An 18,836-nucleotide genomic window follows, 5' to 3' on the forward strand; every position below is an offset into this window, starting at 1 on the left:
GGGATTACTGGATCATATGGTAGTTCGAACTTTAAATTTTGAGGAACCTCTATATTGTTTTCCATAGTGGTTGCACCACTTTACAATCCCATCAACAGTGCCCAAGGGTTTCAATTTCTCCACATCCTTGTCAACACTTGTATTTTCTGTTTTTTTTTTTTTATTTTTTTTTTTATTACTCATCCTAACAGGTGTGAGGGGATATCTTATTATGGTTTTGATTTGCATTTCTCAGATGATTAATGATGTTGATCATCTTTTCATATGCTTATTGGCCATTTGTATATCATCTTTAGAGAAATGTCTATTCAAGTCCTTTACTCATTTTTTAAATCAGCTTCTTTGTTTTTGGTTGATGAGTCAGAGAAGTTCCTTATATATTCTGGATATTAACCCTTTATCAGACACATAATTTGAAAATATTTTCTCTCATTCTATAGGTTGACTTTTCACTCTGTTGATTGTGTCCTTTGATGCTCAAAAGTTTTTAAGTTAGATGTAGTCCCATTTGTCTACTTTTGCTTTTGTTGCCTGTGTTTTTGGTATCATATAAAAGAGATCATTGCCAAGTCCAATGTCATAAAGCTTTTCCCATATGTTTTCTTCTAGGAGTTTTATAGTTATAGGTCTTATATAAGGTCTTTAATCCATTTTGAGTTTATTTTTGTATATTATGTAAGATAAGGGTCTAACTTCATTATTTTGTGTGTAGACGTCTAGTTTTCCCAACATTATTTGTTGAAGAGACTGTCTTTTCCTCATTGAGTAGTATCGGCACCCCTGTTGACGATCACATGCCGTATACATGGGGATTTATTTCTGAGCTTTATATTCTACCTCATTGGTCTATTTGTGTGTCTTTACACTGGTATCACACTGTTTTGATTACTGTAGTTTTATAATATGTTTTGAAATCAGGAAGTGTGAGTAGTCCAAATTTGCCCTTCTTTTTAAAAATTATTTTGTCCATTTGAGGTCCCTGCAGATTCCATGTAAATTTGGGGATGATTTTTTTCTGTTTCTGAAAAAAATGCCATTGGAATTTTAATAGGGATTTCATGGAATCCGTAGATGACTGTGGGTAGTATGCACATCTTAATAATATTAAGTCTTCCAATCCATGGACATGATATTTCTTTCCATTTATTTATATCTTCTTTCTTTCTTCCAGCAATGTTTTGTAGTTTTCAGCGTACTAGTCTTTTACCTCCTCAATTAGGTTTATTCCTAAGTATTTTATTCTTTTCCATGCTGTTAATAATGAAATTATTTTCTTCACTTTCTCTCCAGATTTTCATCATTAGTATATAACAATGCAACTGATTTCTGTGTGTTGACTTTGTATCTTGCAGCTTAGCTGAATTCATTTATTAGTTCTGACAGTTTTTTTTGTGTGGAGTCTTTAGGGTTTTTTACATATGAGATCATATCAACTCTGAACAGAGATAATTTTACTTCTTTTTTTCCCCAATTTGGAGATCTTTATTTCTTTTTCCTGTCTAATTGCTCTGTCTAGGACTTCTAATACTATGTTGGATAAAAGTGGCGAGAGCAGACATCCTTGTCTTTTTCCTGATCTGAGAGAAAAAGCCTTCAGTCTTTCACCATTGAATATACTGTTAGCTGTGAGCTTTTCACAAATGGCCTTTATTGTGTTGAAGTAGTTTCCTTCTATTCCTACTTTGTTGCATGTTTTTACCATGAAAGAGTTTTGGATTTTGTCAGATTTTTTCCCCCCATCAGTTGGGATCACCATGTGGTTTTCGTCCTTCTTTCTATTAATGTAGTGTATTACATTTACTGATTTTCCTATGTTGAACCATCCATTTATTCCAGGAATAAATCCACTTGGTTATGATTTATAATCCTTTTAATGTGCTATTGAATTTGGTTTGTTAGTACTTCATTGAAAATTTTTGCATCAATATTCATCAGGAATATTGGTCTATAGTTTTCTTTTCTTGTAGTGTCTTTGTCTGGCTTTGATATCAGGGTAATGCTGGCCTTATAGAGTGAGCTTGGAAATCTTCTATACTCTTCAGTTTTTTGGAAGATTTCTAGGAAAACTGGTGTAAATTTGTCTTTAAACGTTAGGTACAATCCTCCAGTGAATCTACCTGATCCTGGGCTTTTCTTTGTTAGGAGTTTTTAAAATACTATTTCAATCTTATTCATTGTTGATCTGTTCATATTTTCTATTTCTTCATGATTCAGCCTTATACATTTCTAGGAATTTCTCCATTTCCTCCAGGTTATCCAATCTGTTGGTGTACAATTGTTCATAGTATTCTTTTCATTAAGTTGTCTTTCTATATTATCATTTAGCTCACTGAGCATGTTGATAACAGTTATTTCATTTTATTTTTCTTATTGAGGTATAATTGACATATAACATTGTTAGTTTCAGGTGTACAACATAAAGATGTGATATTTGTATACATTGTGAAATGATCACCACAATAAATCTAGTTAACATAGGTCACCATACATAGCTATAATAGTTGTTTTAAATTCAGCTCATAGATCTGAAGTTCATTTGGGTCAATTTCTGGAGTTTTATTTTTTCCTTTGATTGGGCCATGTTACCTTGTTTCTTTTATGCTTTGTATTTTTTTTTTTTTTTTTGGTAGGATTTAGGCATTTGAAGAAACAACCACCTCTACCAGTCTTTGTGTACTGGCTTCTTCACCCATCAGCCCAGCTGGAGGTTCTAGGACTTCTCAAACCTTTTTTAGCTCTTGCTCCTCTCATGTCTGTCTGCAGAACTGTAGCTCTGTGTGCTGCTCACCTAAGTTTTCAGTGGCTTCCAGACTTGCATTCATCCCACAAGCACTCCAAGTCAGGTAAGACAGAAACCAGTTCCTTGAGTAGCCCCAGACAATCCAGAATGTTGGATGCACAATCTGCGCTTTTGTTTCCATTTCAAAGGAGGATCCCCTCTTTATAGGGTTTCCCCCTGATGTCTCCACACTATGCCATGTAAGGGAAGGGGCACTAACAGGTGCACCAAATGCTGGGAATTATCCTATTTTGTTGGAATTCCTTCTTGGTTTTACAATGGCCTGGGTACTGTAGCTTCTCAACTGGTCTCTAGAGCTCCTACAGAGGTATTCTGGTCTATATATTGTTGTCAACTCAGTGTCTCTGTGGGAGAAGGAGGGCCTGTAGCTTCCTAGTCTGCCATCTTGCTGAATCACCATTTTCTTTTCTATTTTAAGCCTAGAGTGGATTCTCTTGTCTCATGATTAGAGACATGTTGCCTCTTGTATTTTCAGCTTCTTGCACAAAATGATTCTCTCATCACTTTCTTATCACTCTTTTCTCCACGTTGTAGTCATCTTCCAGCCTCTATTGTAGTTCCTCACATTCAAAAGTAACTTTGTTGTATTTTACTCTATTTTTCTCTTCACTCCAACTCCCACTTTTAACCTAGCAAAGCTCAATGTCAAATAGGTGATGTAGTCAAAAATATGTCTTTGTTCTTCCTTGAGCTACTCAAAATTATTTCTACTGTTGCCACATCCTAAATCTCAGGGTTGCTTGTAATTATTCACCCTCTGAAATCTTTAGGTTTAATATCATATATATTATGTGTGTTTGTGTGTATATATAATCTTTCTCTTTCTCTCTCTATATATAAATATTATAAGTATATATGTTATATACATAATATATATATATTGGTGACAGTATATTCCTGAATTCTGATATACTTTGTTGCAAAAACTTCTTCTAGGTGATTAGATGATCAAATTAATCAGTTAAGATAACTATAAAAATTCTACAGGCATAAATTCTCATGAAGGCTTTAATTTATGTGTATACAATAATGATTATATAATAAGGGTCTCTTGTGATAGGAGATAATTATGAAGATGGTTATAACAAACTATCAACGGTCGATCAATATGTTTCATACTACGTATGGACAAGCAAAGACTCTTCTTTGGTTTACGTTTATAGCCAATTTATATTTTTGCAGCTTACAGGCTTTTGCAAGCTTCTGTTTGAAGGGAACATCCTTACCTCAAATAAATTATTTTTAATATGGTCATTGTGGATTCCTAGTAGTCACAGTCATGTTTCATGACTTGAAATTAAACTTTAGTGCACTAAAAGCTCTATTTTAATCCCCTAATTAGATCACCAGACTTCTGTTCACTCTACATATCTTCCTCAACTTACGATGGAGTAAGTAAGAATATCCTGGTAAATTCATTGTAAGTTGAAAATATCAGAAGTCAAATATGCATATAACGCATCTAACCTACTGAACATCATAGCTTAGCCTAGCCTACCTTAACCATGCTCAGAACACTTACATTAGCCTACAGTTGGGCAAAATTATATACTATAAAGCCTATTTTATAATAAAGTGTTGAACATCACATGTAATTTGTTGAACACTGTGCTGAAAGTGCAAAACAGAATGGTTGTATGGGTGCAGAATGGTTCTAAGTGTATTGCTTGTTTACCCTCATGATTGTGTGGCTAACTGGGAGCAGCAGCTCACTGCCGCTGCCCAGCAACAGGAAAGAGTATTGTATTGCATATTACTAGCCGAGGAAAAGATCAAAATTCAAAGTATGGTTTCTGCTAAATATGTTATCACTTTTGCACTATTGTAAAGTCAAAAAATTATAAGTCAAATCATAGTAAGTTGGTGTCCAGCTGCATTGATCTTTCTAAAATATCCCTATACTTTTCACTTGCTTTGTGAGTATTTCTTTATGTGTGGTCCATGAACCATTTGAATTACCTGGGATGATTTTTTTTAGCACATTCTTCACCTCAAACTAACTACATCTTGAGAAGGGAAGGAGTATATGTGGCAGGATTTTACATTATTAACAAGTTTTCAGGTGATCCTTATATACGCTAAAACTTGAGAATCACTATTTTATATAGATGACCCAGGACACTCTTCCGTAATTCTGGCAGATTGTGTTTATCCTAAAAATTTACATGAGGTATGTGGCAGAACCAAGTATCATAGCTTAAAGAAAGTGATTGTTAGTTACCAAATAGATAGTTAAAAAACATTTTAATTGAATGACTAAAGGGTGCATACAAGGGTATTATCAACCTAGGCCAGTTTTATTGACTAGATATATCATACTCAAGGCTTTAAGAATTTTTTAGGAGGGTAATACATCCATCTTCTAAATAATGGTGGGTTATCATTGGTGCTTCACTCTACAAATTAAATTCTTGCAAGAAAATAAGAAGAAATATCTTAGAAATCTTAACTCTTAAGTTCAGAGTATTACTACCAAGAATACTGGATATATTTTCATAATAATGGTTCATACGTTTCTAAACGCAGCAACCCCTTTTGTTTTTCCCACGCCATCTTAAAGATGCATAAATTATAAGCTTCATATTTTTCTTGGGTTATTCAACTCTCACATATGCTTACTTCTCACTTCATAATTGTCAGTCATTTTTAAGGAATAAGTGTGTACCTCTATGACAGTCACAGAATGAAAATTGTCTGCTACGAATAAATGCTTTTTATCTTCTGGGGTAGAAAGCCAGGAGACTGCTTCCACTGTTCAGTAATTTGAGCACATGGTACAATTCTTCCATGATTACAGCAAGTGACTTTGAGGAAATCCCTGAGTTTCTCTTTTCTCATCTTTAATGGGAGAATGTCAAACTTGGTCACATCGAAGGTCCTGTTCTAAGAATCTATGCCTGAAAATCCTTTAGAAAGATAGGAAATTCCACAAGTTCAAGTTCTCCACTTTCTATAATTCTGGCAGATTTCAAATTCTTTTGCTCATGTGGAAACTCTATTATATTCATGAGTGTCTTTAGAGCTAAGCTAAGAGTAGTCTATTCATCTTTAGCTCTTTGCTTTTTCTATTGTACTAATCAGGAACATTTTCCACATTTACAATTCCATTTACCATATTTTGCAACTTTCTTTGGAGGATAAATATTTCAGGAAGAGTTTAGAACTTTTGAAAGGCATCCTGCAGTTTTTTGCATTGACTTTTATTTTTTACATGTGTCATTAAATATTATTTATCTTGACTACTGAGTTTTTTGGAGGCCTTGTTAAATTTGCACCCTAGGTGAGTGCATTTGCCTCACCCTGGTCCCGGCCCTGAGAGAGGTACTCAAAAGGGACAATTAGAGGGACAATAGCAAACAAACCTTCCCAAAATGTTGTCAAACAGACCAATTAATTAAGCAAAGTAGATATTACATGTTTAAGCATAATGGACACCCAGTAAGTGGATAGTCTCACTAATTTATGGAGAAAACCCGTAGCTAGAAGTGTGGGTGGGAGGGGATACAAGAGAGACAGCACAGTATTTCAGACTGGGCACTTCCTTTTGCTGATCTCGCCTCACAGAACTTGGAGTTTGTCCTGATACACAAGTTTAGTGCCGCATTCTCCTGTTGCGATGGATGGACATGTGATATATGCTGATTTAAACTTATCCAGGGATTCTGGCCTTGAAATTTCATCACCTCCATCTCTTCCTCAGGGTAAGTGGCCTTAATTTTCCTTTGGCATTTGTATGTCTTTCAGAGTTAGAGTTTCCTCTTAAATTTATGGCTTTGAAGAAGAGCAGTAGTCTTATATTAACATTAAATAGGTATAAGTAAGTAATCACACCTGTGGAGAAAAACACATACTTCATAGATTTCTTTTTTATCAAGATATCAGTGTGAAAGTGAGCATCACTCCTATTACAAAGCTTCGGTTAAAAGACCCTAAAGAAATATTTTACATGTATGGACAAAGAATATTTTTAGAGGTAGTAATGTTACTACCTCTGTAATAATAACCTACCTTATTCCAAATCCCTCTACCATATACTAATACTATGATTAAGTCCCAGTGCATTTGCATCCATAGCATTCCTTTCAGAGCACAAAGTGTGAGCTTAATGGTTAACATCCTTCACTCTCCAAAGGGAAGGAAAAAAAATTTCTGGAAGAAAATCATATTCAAGATCAAAGACTTGAATATAATTACAATCTGATAGTTTCTAACTTGAAAATTATCACGGCTTAGAAGGAGATAAGACACTGGAGAAAAATCCTAATGAACCTATTGGACATTTGTTGAAGTCAGCACTTTTCTGTGTGTCACACGAGTTAGTATTCTGAGTGAAAGGAATGGGGAACTCTAATGTGAGGTAGTAGGTGATGGATGCCATGGCCTGGAGATAGATGAAAAGAGACCAGAAACTAGGCAGAAAATATGTATAAAATTATCATGACATAGTATTATTTTCTAAAGTCTAAACAGATTTACTAACATCAAAAATATTGCAATTTTTATCCAATCTGATATTCATTCCATATTGTGCTAATCATGTGGATTGTACCTTCTTAGGACAGTTTGAAACCATTAAATTATCAACATTCTAAATTGGGAAAAAAAGAGTAAGTTTCACTATTCTCTTCATATGGGGCTTAAGGGAAATTGGAGGATTCTGATAACCACAGTGAGGGTTTGGTCAAGCCACAGTTGTTTTATGATGGGAAAGAGCAAGACTTTCTTTTTCTCTGTTCAGATCTACAAGAGTGCGCAGAAGGGAGGTGATGTTGAAAGGAGATGTCAGAAAACAAATATAGGGAAAGGCAGTGAGATTTTCCTCAAAAGCTACTATCTATGATCCTAAATCAATGAGCCCAGAAAATTTGTCTAGTCTGATTGTAATCATTATGCTACAAAATATCATCTTGAAAGTAACTCTAAAAAAAATAGTGGAATAAAGTCAGAGCAAAATGTGTGCTTACAAAACACTTATCTGATATTACAATTATTGTGAAACCACTCCTGAGCTCTTTGGCTGACCCGTTCAGGCCGTGGTAACAGTGTAGAATAGTGATTGTATCTAAGGCAGGCAGTAAAACCAGAGAGAGATGTGAGTTGTGACCTATTTTGTTTATGGCCAAGGGTTTTAGACTCTTAGAAAAGTAGAGAAGGTGTTGGCAACATGCCTCTAGAGTTTCTTCATTCATTCCAAAATAAGCACCTACTATGTGCCAGACATGCTCTAGGTGCTGAGGATACAGCAGTGAACAAAAGACAGAAAAAGTCTTTTCCTTTATTGTGTTTATATTATATTACTATGGAGACATACAAATAAATAACTAGGTATGTATTAAAAGATTAGATGGTATTAAGTTGAGAAATTGAGAAACATAATTGAGAAACATAAAAAAATGGAATTGAGATTTAGCTCTTGGAGAGGGTACCATATCAAACAGAATAATTATAGAAGGCCTCCTTGACAAAATGACATTTGAGTCAAGACCTCAAAGAGTTGAGGGACAAAAGCATGCTTTCCGGGAAGAGACCCTTCTAAAAGTTGGACCAGCAAGTGCAAAATCCCTGAGGTCAGAACCTGCCTGTCATATGGAAGGAGGAGCATGGAGGTTAGTGTGAAATGGCACACATGTATATGAAGAACAGCAGGAGATGAACTTAGAGAAATAATGGGGAGACAGATTCAATAGGGATTTGAAGCCCATTTTATAGACTTTTACAGACTCAGATCTGCTTGATAGAAGCCATTGAAAGTTCTGGAGCAATGGAGTGAGATGATTTAACATATTGTTTATATCAAAACAAAGAATAGTCCTAAGTGGATATTTCCAGATAACTAAGTTTACCTGGCCTCTTCAATTTGCTATTGAAACTCCATTAATTCCAATCTCACGTAATGCAGCAGAAAAACTTAATACAGGAGAACATACCTCTCAGGCAAAGGACCCTCCACTCAATCCTTAAATTTTAGCAAGAATGAATATTTTAAAAAGTCACTTAAAATTGCCTTTCATCTATAGTTTTTAAAAAAGATTTTTAGAGAAAACAACAACTAATATTTATTGACCGGTTACTATGTACCAGACACTATGTCTAGCATTGTAGAAGAATTGTTTCATATAATCCTTTCCAAAACCTTATGAAGTAGAAATTATTCTACATTCCGCAGGTGAGGAAATTTGTAGTTTATGAAGGTTACGTTGCCCAAAGTAACATGCTCAAATACAGATATGCTAGATTTGAAAGCCTCTGCTCCTAACCACTGCTATACTTGAGTAATAAATATTAAAACAGTGACTATATGGAGCTTTCTCCATTTTTCAAAGTTTAAAGGGAAGAAAAGATGAGGAAGGAAAGAGACAGAAAGGGAAATCAATATGTATATCTACAACTGGAAGGAAAGGTGTCTTAGGACTAGTCTTAGGCTCACTGAGTTTAGCCACTCCATGTCACACTGTCTGTCATTAGAAATTCTAGTTCAGTGTTCTCAAGTTTGGTTTTCTCATTTTTAGATGTATGCCCAGGGCCTTGGAGTCTCCTCTGGGTGTCTACTCCTATCTCCCCCCTCCAGATGATAATCCATGTCTCACTACCTTGAATCTAACCTATTATCTGTCTCCTCCCATAATCTTTTATCACATTTAGCTATCCTAAATTCCATCTGCCCAGGAACATTTTAGAAAGAGCTAACTCTTGTATGAAAGTCAGTGTCCTAGAGACCATTGTTAGTTGTCTGCAAACTGGGTTGCACAATTTAATAGCCAGGGAGAGTGTAAAAAAACAAAGTAGGAATGGACTTGTAGGTCACTCTGGAACATTCAATGAGAATAAAAGACAGCATTTTAACATATCTGATACTAAAATTTTTAACAAGTGACTCAAAGCAAATAATCACTTATATTGAGAAATACTAGAAAAAATATGAGGGAATAGATAATATAAATAAATCAATAGCTATATATAAATGAGAAAACCTTTACTTGTAAAGGCCCTTGGCTTTAATGATGCTATTTAGAACAGTTTATAATTGTAATATATTTAACATGTTATAAACCAAATGGGAAAAAAAATGGGTCTTATAATTAAATCAGGTATAAGAACTATCTAAGCACAACTTCACGAAGACTAAATGAGGGGAAAATTACCAGAATAATTTCTGTCAGAGCTGATTTAATTTTGGGAGTTGTAGCCCAGTGTTTTCCATGGATTTTTTTATTAATAAGTTCCTCTTTTATTATTTTTCCCTATGAAATCCATGTTTTTAAAGATGTCTAGAAGCAAAATACATTGATAAAGTCATAAGTAATTTACGACCCCATTTCATTAATAAATTAATATAATCACAACTTTTGATGAACATGAGATATAAAGTGTATTGTTATTGATGTGGTTACAGGGAAAAACAAAGGTATTTGACATTTTTTAAGACTATGCAATATTGTAGACGTAAGTTCATGTTGTGTTATACTTATTGACATACTGAAGATAATATGCAAACTCACAAAACACTCTTCCTTGAATGCTATACATTTGATCCAAGTTGGAGATAATTGTTCTAGACAACACTAAAGCAGAGGAATCCACATCCAAGAATAGAATTGTCATATATCACCAGCACCTCAACTGGTGCTTGGCACAAAATAGAGCCTCAAAAAATACTTCTTGAATAAATGAAGGCCATCCTTTTTACACAAAATTCTTTGACTTACTTCCTACAACAGGGCATATACTTCATTTTTGTATAGCACTTGGCAATTTGCAAAACATCTTCATATCTGTCTCATTTGATTCTTATATTAATCCTTCATATACAAAACGAGCACAAATACTTCTATTTTATCAATGAGCAAACTCTTGATTGGATCTGACTGAGTGTATCTTGTGGGACTCTACTTTAAGATGGATGATAAATGTTCTTTCCTGCCCTTAGCCCTCATCCTGAATCTAACTGTCCATATGTGGTCCAAACCACCTTTGCTTTTTGTACTAGATGAACTCAACTGAGTTAACCAAGTATGTTTTCTTAACTTCTCAGATATCTGTCAGGGTCCACGCTGGCATCAATTTGCTCTGAAACTTAGTTGCGCTGGAATTATTCTTCTTGCCTTGACTGTGATTGTATTGAGTGTTTCAGGTGAGTGATGTAAGATCGTTTGTTTCTTGCTCTGCTTATTCTGCTTTTAGCATAAATATTAGAATATCTTAACATAATTTGGCCACCCCAAACAGTGAAAGACCAATGGAATGAAAATAATGCTTCTAACAATGCTCAGCCCATATTCCCTTTGCAAACTTCAGCCTTTCACATTTCTCTTCCTAATTGTTCTGATAGTCTTCACGGGATATTTCGCGGGTGTTCCAAAACTTTAAAAAAGATCACAATTATGACAAAAACATGACAGTAACAAAGAAAATAGAAATTTCCAATTATGTACAGTTTCTTAACTATCTACTAAATTCTAGATTTCAGCAGGCAATCTCTCCCTTGGGCTAGGCATAATTATACTCACTCTGAAGATGAGAAAGTTCAGGCATGAGTGTGAGCAATTTAAGAGTTTAAAAAACCCCCTAAGGTTTACTTAACGCCCTATGTAACAGGTAACCCAATGTCTGTGTGAGTTCACTTGTTATGTGTTTTCTTGTTTGTTTGTATATAGTGTCTTCCAACTAGACTCTTTGTTACTACCTTGCTGTTGCCTTTATCTTCTGTCCATATTCAAGCTTGTTGAGATAACTTAGTTTCCTGAAGCGATAAATATAACATATCCATTGCGCCACAGATTTCAGCGTTTAATCTTAATGGTTTCTCCATATTTACTAGTGATATTCTTAAGACAAAAATCATCAATAGAAAAAAGCAGTGTGGATGTTCAAGAGAAAAGGAACGAAACAACAGGTAATTTTGTGACTTGAATTTCCTAAGAATAACAGCTAACATTTGATAGATATCATACATTACCTTAGTTAAGGCTCATAGCAACACATATGTTAAGATAGTATTATCACCCTGATTTTATGCTTGACAAAACTGAGGCATGGAAAGGTTAAGCAGCTCGCTCAGGGTCATACAACTAGTAAATGGTGACAATGAGGATTGTACTTAGGTGGTCTGACTTCACAGCCTATGATCTTAACTACCACAGCATACTGCCTCATGAGAAGCTGCTGCTAGGATATTCAATAATTAATAGATAAATATCAAGTTAAAAAGTGAAATATGCATTTAAGTGGAATATTGATGCTGTTGGTGAGTATGTCAAATAGTTAATTTTGGTCTGAAGTTAGTCATTAGACTAACTCAACTCAAACATAAAATAAAATTTTTAATATTTATTGTATTCATTATTAAGACATTAATCTTGTTCCAGTAAGTAGTGTGTGTTAATAAAGACAAGTATTGTTGAGTGACCGTAGCAGAATGTGATCTGTGTGCACATTCTTACAGAACAGAAATTTTAAGAAATCTGAAAAATCCTTCTGGAAAACGCCATCCCATAAATCACATTAAATAAGCAAATATATCATTTGGGAATTAGAAACTTTATGATTTTTTCCCCATGGTATTTGTCATTAATTTCGTGAAAAGAATTATTGTTTCCTTTGCATTTTGCATGTTGTTTAAAGTAAGCATTTTTTAGGTAAGTCTGAGATTGTCGTCCACGTAGCAGAATAAGCACTGGTGATGAATTCAAGGCAACTCAAACTAGTGTTGCCTCTACCACCATCTGACCGTGTGGACCCGAACAAGTGATTCTGCCTGTCTCGAAATGTAAAATGTGGGGCCGGCCCCGTGGCTTAGCGGTTAAGTGCGCGCGCTCCGCTGCTGGCGGCCCTGGTTCGGATCCCAGGCGCGCACTGACACACCACTTCTCCGGCCATGCTGAGGCCGCGTCCCACATACAGCAACTAGAAGGATGTGCAGCTATGACATACAACTATCTACTGGGGCTTTGGGGGGAAAATGAATAAATAAATAAAATTATAAAAAAAAATATATATATATAAAATGTGGCTGTTCAAATTACTTCGACGGTCTTCGTATTCCAATATTCTATGATTCCATTTATGCTCAATATAACTGGTCACTAATTTCCAATACTTGGTACCAGAATGAACAGTAGGTCTCAAAAACTTCAAAATTATAATAAATTCATTGATTATTCTTGTAGCAATAATTTAAGACTTCTGAGCATTTATAATGACTTGTGGGTGTGTGATTGGTTGTGGTGGGGTGGGGGCAGATTAGAAACATAACATTATTTTTTTCTTTCTCTTTCTTACTTTAGAGAGACCAAGTCTGTTAGAGTGCCCAGTGGATTGGCGTCCATTTCAAGGAAAATGCTTGTTTCTTTCTCAAGCTTCCAACCCTTGGAATGACAGTCTAGCTGACTGTTCCACAAAAGAATCCAATTTGCTGCTAATTCAAGATCAGGAAGAATTGGTAAATAATTAAATAAAATACTTGAATAGAACTTAGCAGTTTCTTCTAACCTTATCAACATCTTTGGGCTTTAGCCTAAAGGTTCTATGCAGATGGAAGTGGCAACTTTGACTTCAAGAAGTTCACAATCTGAAAGACTAAACAGACATGTAAGCAAATGACTGAATATAATTTGATGAATATAACAATATAAATAGGAATATATAGAGAGAGATATCACAAAGAAGGAATAATTAACTCTGATAGAGAATTAGGAAAGGCTTCATAGAGGAGGTGATACTTGAACTGGGTTTTAGAGGATGAGTAGAAGAATGTAAGCTATGAAACACATTCAATATTCATCCATTTCCTCTGTTTCATTTATAGAAACTCATACAAAAACTGATAAATAATGGAGGAATTCTATATTGGATTGGATTAAATTTTACATTACCAGAGAAGAACTGGAAGTGGATAAATGGTTCTTTTTTAAAATCTAATGTGTGAGTATTAGATAAGCTAATTTTAATATTCAATTTACATCAGGTTCACATTGCAAGGTAGTAATATTGTTATTGACGATTGAGTTTTGTAATTTTAACTTAGTTTAGAAATTCTCAAGATGTTCAGAATAGGCTAAGAAGATGGATGATTCTGAAGTTGGCTGAAAAGTTCCATAGGTGAAAAGACATCAACCCTTTATAACAATATTTATCTTTATCTGCAATGGAGTCTTAGGGGACAAAGAATAGACTAACTCTTTTGGGGGGGCACATGAAATAAAAAAGTCTCTAGCTGGAGGCTATCAGCACACAGAATATTTTGTGTGTGTGTGTGTGTGTGTGTGTGTGTGTGAGGGAGATTGGCCCTGAGCTAACATCTGTGCCAGTCTTTCCTCTATTTTATATGTGGGTCACCACCACAGCATGGCTTGATGAGTGCTAAAGGTCTGCACCCAGAATCCAAACCCATGAACCTGGGCCACCAAAGCAGAGCACACTAAACTCAACCATTACGCCACTGGGCCAGCCCCCAGAAATTTTTAAGCAGAATTTTTCAAACTATGGGACATTATACCTTGGTGGGTCACAGCCAGCATTGAGACCATGAATATAAAAGGAAAAAAATAGTAAATATCAGAGTATGGAACCAAGACATTTAAGAGAAACTATCCACACTGTGACAAATATTGTGGTATGTTTTAACCAGTGGTGTAAAAGAGTTATTTGAGATGTGGTGAATATATGCGTAGGTCACAAAGGAGCCATTTGCTGTTTTCTATTGGATGTCTCATTATAGTTTCTTATGCAAAATGGTCAAAATATCCATAAATGAAATAGAAGCGCTGATGCTACACAGTTGAATTACATAGAATTCATGGTTAATTGTACAGCAAAGGTCAGGGTATTTTTTTCCCTCACAAGCAAAAGTGTACCGGCATTCAATCAAGTTTCTGTAAAGAACTTTCGATGAGTTTTTTAGAAGAGATAATATTAAGTGTTACATTTTATGATGTGAATGATTTAATCAAATTTGCATAAATTACAGTTAAAATGGGTTTTTATCATTCAAAAAACAAGAGGTTGAAATTGAAAACACAGGAGCATGTTCAAGTTTATCTAAAATATAGTGATGAGTGTAGAAAAGTACTAAATATTGAAAGAAATGTTGGCTTAATTAGCAAATTTTGACATTGACTCATCTTCCAGAATTTTTTTTTAAATGCAAGACTTTAAAATAAAGATTATTTTAAAATATGTGTTCTGGACTAGAATAAATTTATGAAAAGGCAGACATACTCATTCTGTTAAATAAAACCTATCCTGATTTTATATGCTTTCTGGGAATTATTTTCTGTATTTTATTTACATATAAATGAAACTCCAATACTAGCTTATTTTTATTTTTGCATTCACAGTAAAGGTTAATTTTGGTTTATTAAGTTTAGTATTTGTGTGTGTGTATGTGTGTTTCTTACTGGGCCTACATTTATTTTATTGATGTTTATAATAAAAATAAAGTTGGAAAACACTGAAGTTTCTATGAGCAGAAATATAGGTAAAGCAGATGGATTAAATTCAGTTGAAAATTCCATTTTATTCTGAGGATAAAAATGATATGTGATTAAGACAGTAGTGATCAGGTAAACCTGAAGGTGTCATGTTATGGTAGAAAGAGCATTGGTTCAACTCTGCTTTTATTTTAACTCTCAGCCCTGATCTTCAGGGGAGGAAAAAAATAGAGGGTGACAGTTTTTTCCCACAGGATTGTTTTGGAGGTTGAACGAGATAATGTTGGAGAACTAGGCAGATATCAGGTCAAGAAAGGCCTAGGGGGCCGGCCCCGTGGCTTAGCGGTTAAGTGCGCGCGCTCCGCTGCTGGCGGCCCGGGTTCGGATCCCGGGCGTGCACCGACACACCGCTTCTCTGGCCATGCTGAGGCCGTGTCCCACATACAGCAACTAGAAGGATGTGCAACTATGACCTACAACTATCTACTGGGGCTTTGAGGGGAAAAATAAATAAATAAATAAAATTAAAAAAAAAAAAAAAAGAAAGAAAGGCCTAGGAGGCCATTGAGCACCTTTTGGAAAGGGATTCATCCACTTGGGCCAGATGAGCGTTAAAAAAGTTATCTTGAAAATTGAAGAGGGCCGGCCCTGTGGCTTGGTGGTTAAGTGCGCGCGCTGCGATGCTGGCGGCCCGGGTTCGGATCCCGGGTGCGCATCGAGGCACCACTTCTCCGTTCATCCTGAGGCCGAGTCCCACATGCAGCAACTAGAAGGATGTGCAGCTATGACACACAACTATCCACTGGGGCTTTGGGGGGAAAAATAAAATAAATAAAATCTTAGAAAATTGAAGAAAAGATCAGAAAGGTGGAAGAGATAAAAAATAAAGAGGACTTTTATAATAGCCCAGTGACAGAAGCTCATGGTTTGACTAGAGTGTCTGCGTTAGGAAGAAATCAGATTGACTGCTCAGGCCCAAAGGGCTGCATGAAGAAATGGAACAAAGGAAAACACAAAAGCTGTGATGGAACCCTGCCCACCGTCACCACCTCACTTTCTGTTTGAGACAAATAGATGGGTCTTGAACTCATTTCATCCTTGCAACCCAACCCTAATACTGCCTATCCCATTGTTTGGCTTCTATTCCCATGCCCACCTGCAGTGAGCCATAAGACTCATGCTTGTTTGAAACTAACAGTATACTGAAGCAGACACCCACCAACCTCTGTTTGGAATGAGAAAAAGGAATTTCTGATTGCATACTTCATGAATTGAGCCTCTTTTCCTAACTGCATCCAAATTCTGCAGACCCTGTATAGCCAGCACCCTCTATGTACCTCCTGCATTTACCGAGCACATTCTTTGCTTAAGCATTGTCACACTTTCACACGCATCATCTCAATACCTCTCCGGAGTATTAGGTGGTTACATCCTGTATATTTAAGAAAACGGAAGCTCAGCAAAGTTAAGGAACTTTTCAAATGACATGTTAATAGTAGAAAAAGGAGATTCGATTCCCAATTTCCAAAGCCTCTCTTGTTTTGTATCACTATGAAGTTTCATGTTAGAAGGATTCTTGTCCAGTGAAGATGAGCTTGCAAGTTCTAGAGCTTTATATTAGCTTTACATTAAAATTTTATGCCATTATTTTTGTGAATGTGTACTTATGCTTAATAATTTAGCATCCCATTGCTTCCTACATCCCATTGCTTTCTACAACTTCGTAGAAAATATTGGCTGGATGAGGACAATTATGGGAGAAAATCCCAACCATTAAGAGAATCTTTTCTTTTGCTCCACAGATTAAAAATTACTGGTGATGCTAAAGAAAATAGCTGTGTTTACATTTCATGGACAGACATTTTGTCTGAGAACTGTGAGACAGAAAATAAATGGATCTGCCAAAAAGAACTAAAACCTGCCAGAAATAAAGTATGTCCTGACTCTTAACTATACACACCGTCTCAATTTCTTTACTTTCCTTTACAAGTCTCTGTAATTTTAACTATATATACTGTTAAAATGGCCTAATATTCATTTAGTGGCACAAAGTGAACAAATATCTAGAATTCAAAAACTGTTGTGAATCTTACAGAAGTTCATGTCTAAACTATTTATTCTATAAATGAGGAGACAGATACACAGAGAAAACATATATCACTTTAAGAGTCAGTGATGTTCTATAGAAAGAAGCCTAGACCAGCTGAGGGGAATTGCTTTCTAATCCTGGCATATATGTGTAGCCTTCACTGATCCCTCTGTGCCTTAGCTTATCTGCAAAACAGTTGTAGTGATTTCTAAAGTCCTGTGTATCTCTCATAGTCTATGATTTTCCATATCATCACACAACTGGGTTGTGGCAGAATATTGATTAAAGTCCATTCTCTTGACTCTTAACGTCAGAGACCCGTAACTAAAGGAGTTTGGAAAGAAACCTTAACTCTTCCTGCCATTCTAAAGTTCTTCTCATTTAAATTTTCTCATTACTTCTTTATTTTCGTTCTATGTCTCCTTCTTTCTATGGCTCACACACAAGCTGTAGGAAATACGTAATCAAAGTTTTCACTGTTCTAATGGAAAATAAGTGATATTTTTTCAACTCTGCAGTTGGGAAAATAAATGTAACAAAAGAGAAATGTTTATTCTGATAGATCTCTTGAGTGCTCACTTTTTAAAAGCATATGCCAAATTTTCTACAGAAATTAAATAAATGATAAAACTGAATTTACCCTATAAGGAGACTTATAATAAAATTTCTGAAACATGGATGTCTATTTACTCTGATAATTGAATGCTGATTTGGATTATATAAATTCAAGTATGTACTATACTGACAAAAATAACATTTCAGTTTCTGTTTTCCATGCATGATGATTTACAATACTGGTTAATATAAAATTTTAAACACATCAGAAACCCAAAGTACAATTCATTTTGTGCCAATTACTTAGGAAAACATTCTAGACAAGAGCATCATTATGAAATAATGTATGATAAAAGTGAGATTTTTGAAGTATTTGATGCTTTGGGGGAAGAGACCTGTAAAGAACAGAAATGTGAAAAAAATATTACCATGATTGACAATGTACATTCCCATCTATTTGGAATGATGTTTGAAGAAATCTTCTAAAGCAGTTCAGGCTCTCTAAGTCCATTCAGTTAGTCCAGAATTCGTTCCACACATGAACCTTTTCCTTCTCCTATACTTGCTGGATCTGAAATCAAATACCCCCAAAGCTCACATCTGTAGGAACCTTTTACAATGAAACTAACCCAAGGAGTTAGATTCTGTCACTGTCATTTGCTGTTGCAGTATTAGATAATCGAGTAAACTTACAGTTGGATATGATACTGCCTTGATCATCTCTGAAACTCATATTATGAAGGTGTAATTCCGTGAGAAAGGCACGTCTAACCATATTCAAAGCAGATTAAAAAATATTAGATCTCAGGGGAAAATTTTGGTTACAGTATTTGAGTCAATGTTTATTGACAATAAATTAACTGCCATTCCAAGCCAAGTCAAAAGAGATAATTATTATGTCATTCAAGATCTTCCATCCCCATTTCCTCTGTGCAGCCTGTGCTCCAGGCACACTTACTCCTCA

General features: G+C 35.3%; 1 protein-coding gene across 1 annotated transcript; it reads left to right on the forward strand.

The window, feature by feature from the left end:
- The first annotated feature begins 6,352 nt into the window (after positions 1 to 6,352).
- KLRB1 (killer cell lectin like receptor B1) lies at positions 6,353 to 17,178 on the forward strand. Its single transcript, XM_004438643.3, has 6 exons — positions 6,353 to 6,501; positions 10,833 to 10,931; positions 11,619 to 11,693; positions 13,084 to 13,238; positions 13,605 to 13,720; positions 17,031 to 17,178. The coding sequence occupies exons 1-6, from the start codon at positions 6,417 to 6,419 to the stop codon at positions 17,176 to 17,178; spliced, it is 678 nt and encodes a 225-aa protein (XP_004438700.1). The 5' UTR covers positions 6,353 to 6,416.
- The last annotated feature ends 1,658 nt before the right edge of the window (positions 17,179 to 18,836 follow it).

The sequence above is a fragment of the Ceratotherium simum genome, chromosome 17 (genome assembly GCF_057802395.1).
Source record: "Ceratotherium simum simum isolate JZ-2026a chromosome 17, ASM5780239v1, whole genome shotgun sequence".
NCBI lineage: Eukaryota > Metazoa > Chordata > Mammalia > Perissodactyla > Rhinocerotidae > Ceratotherium > Ceratotherium simum.

Excerpts from the sequence above, each read along its gene's own strand:
- KLRB1 (XM_004438643.3), top strand. The coding sequence starts at position 6,417 with ATGGATGGACATGTGATATATGCTGATTTAAACTTATCCAGGGATTCT. Across the intron at positions 6,502-10,832 it reads ACCTCCATCTCTTCCTCAGG|ATATCTGTCAGGGTCCACGC; the intron begins GTAAGTGGCCTT and ends TTAACTTCTCAG. Across the intron at positions 13,239-13,604 it reads TTCAAGATCAGGAAGAATTG|AAACTCATACAAAAACTGAT; the intron begins GTAAATAATTAA and ends TTTCATTTATAG.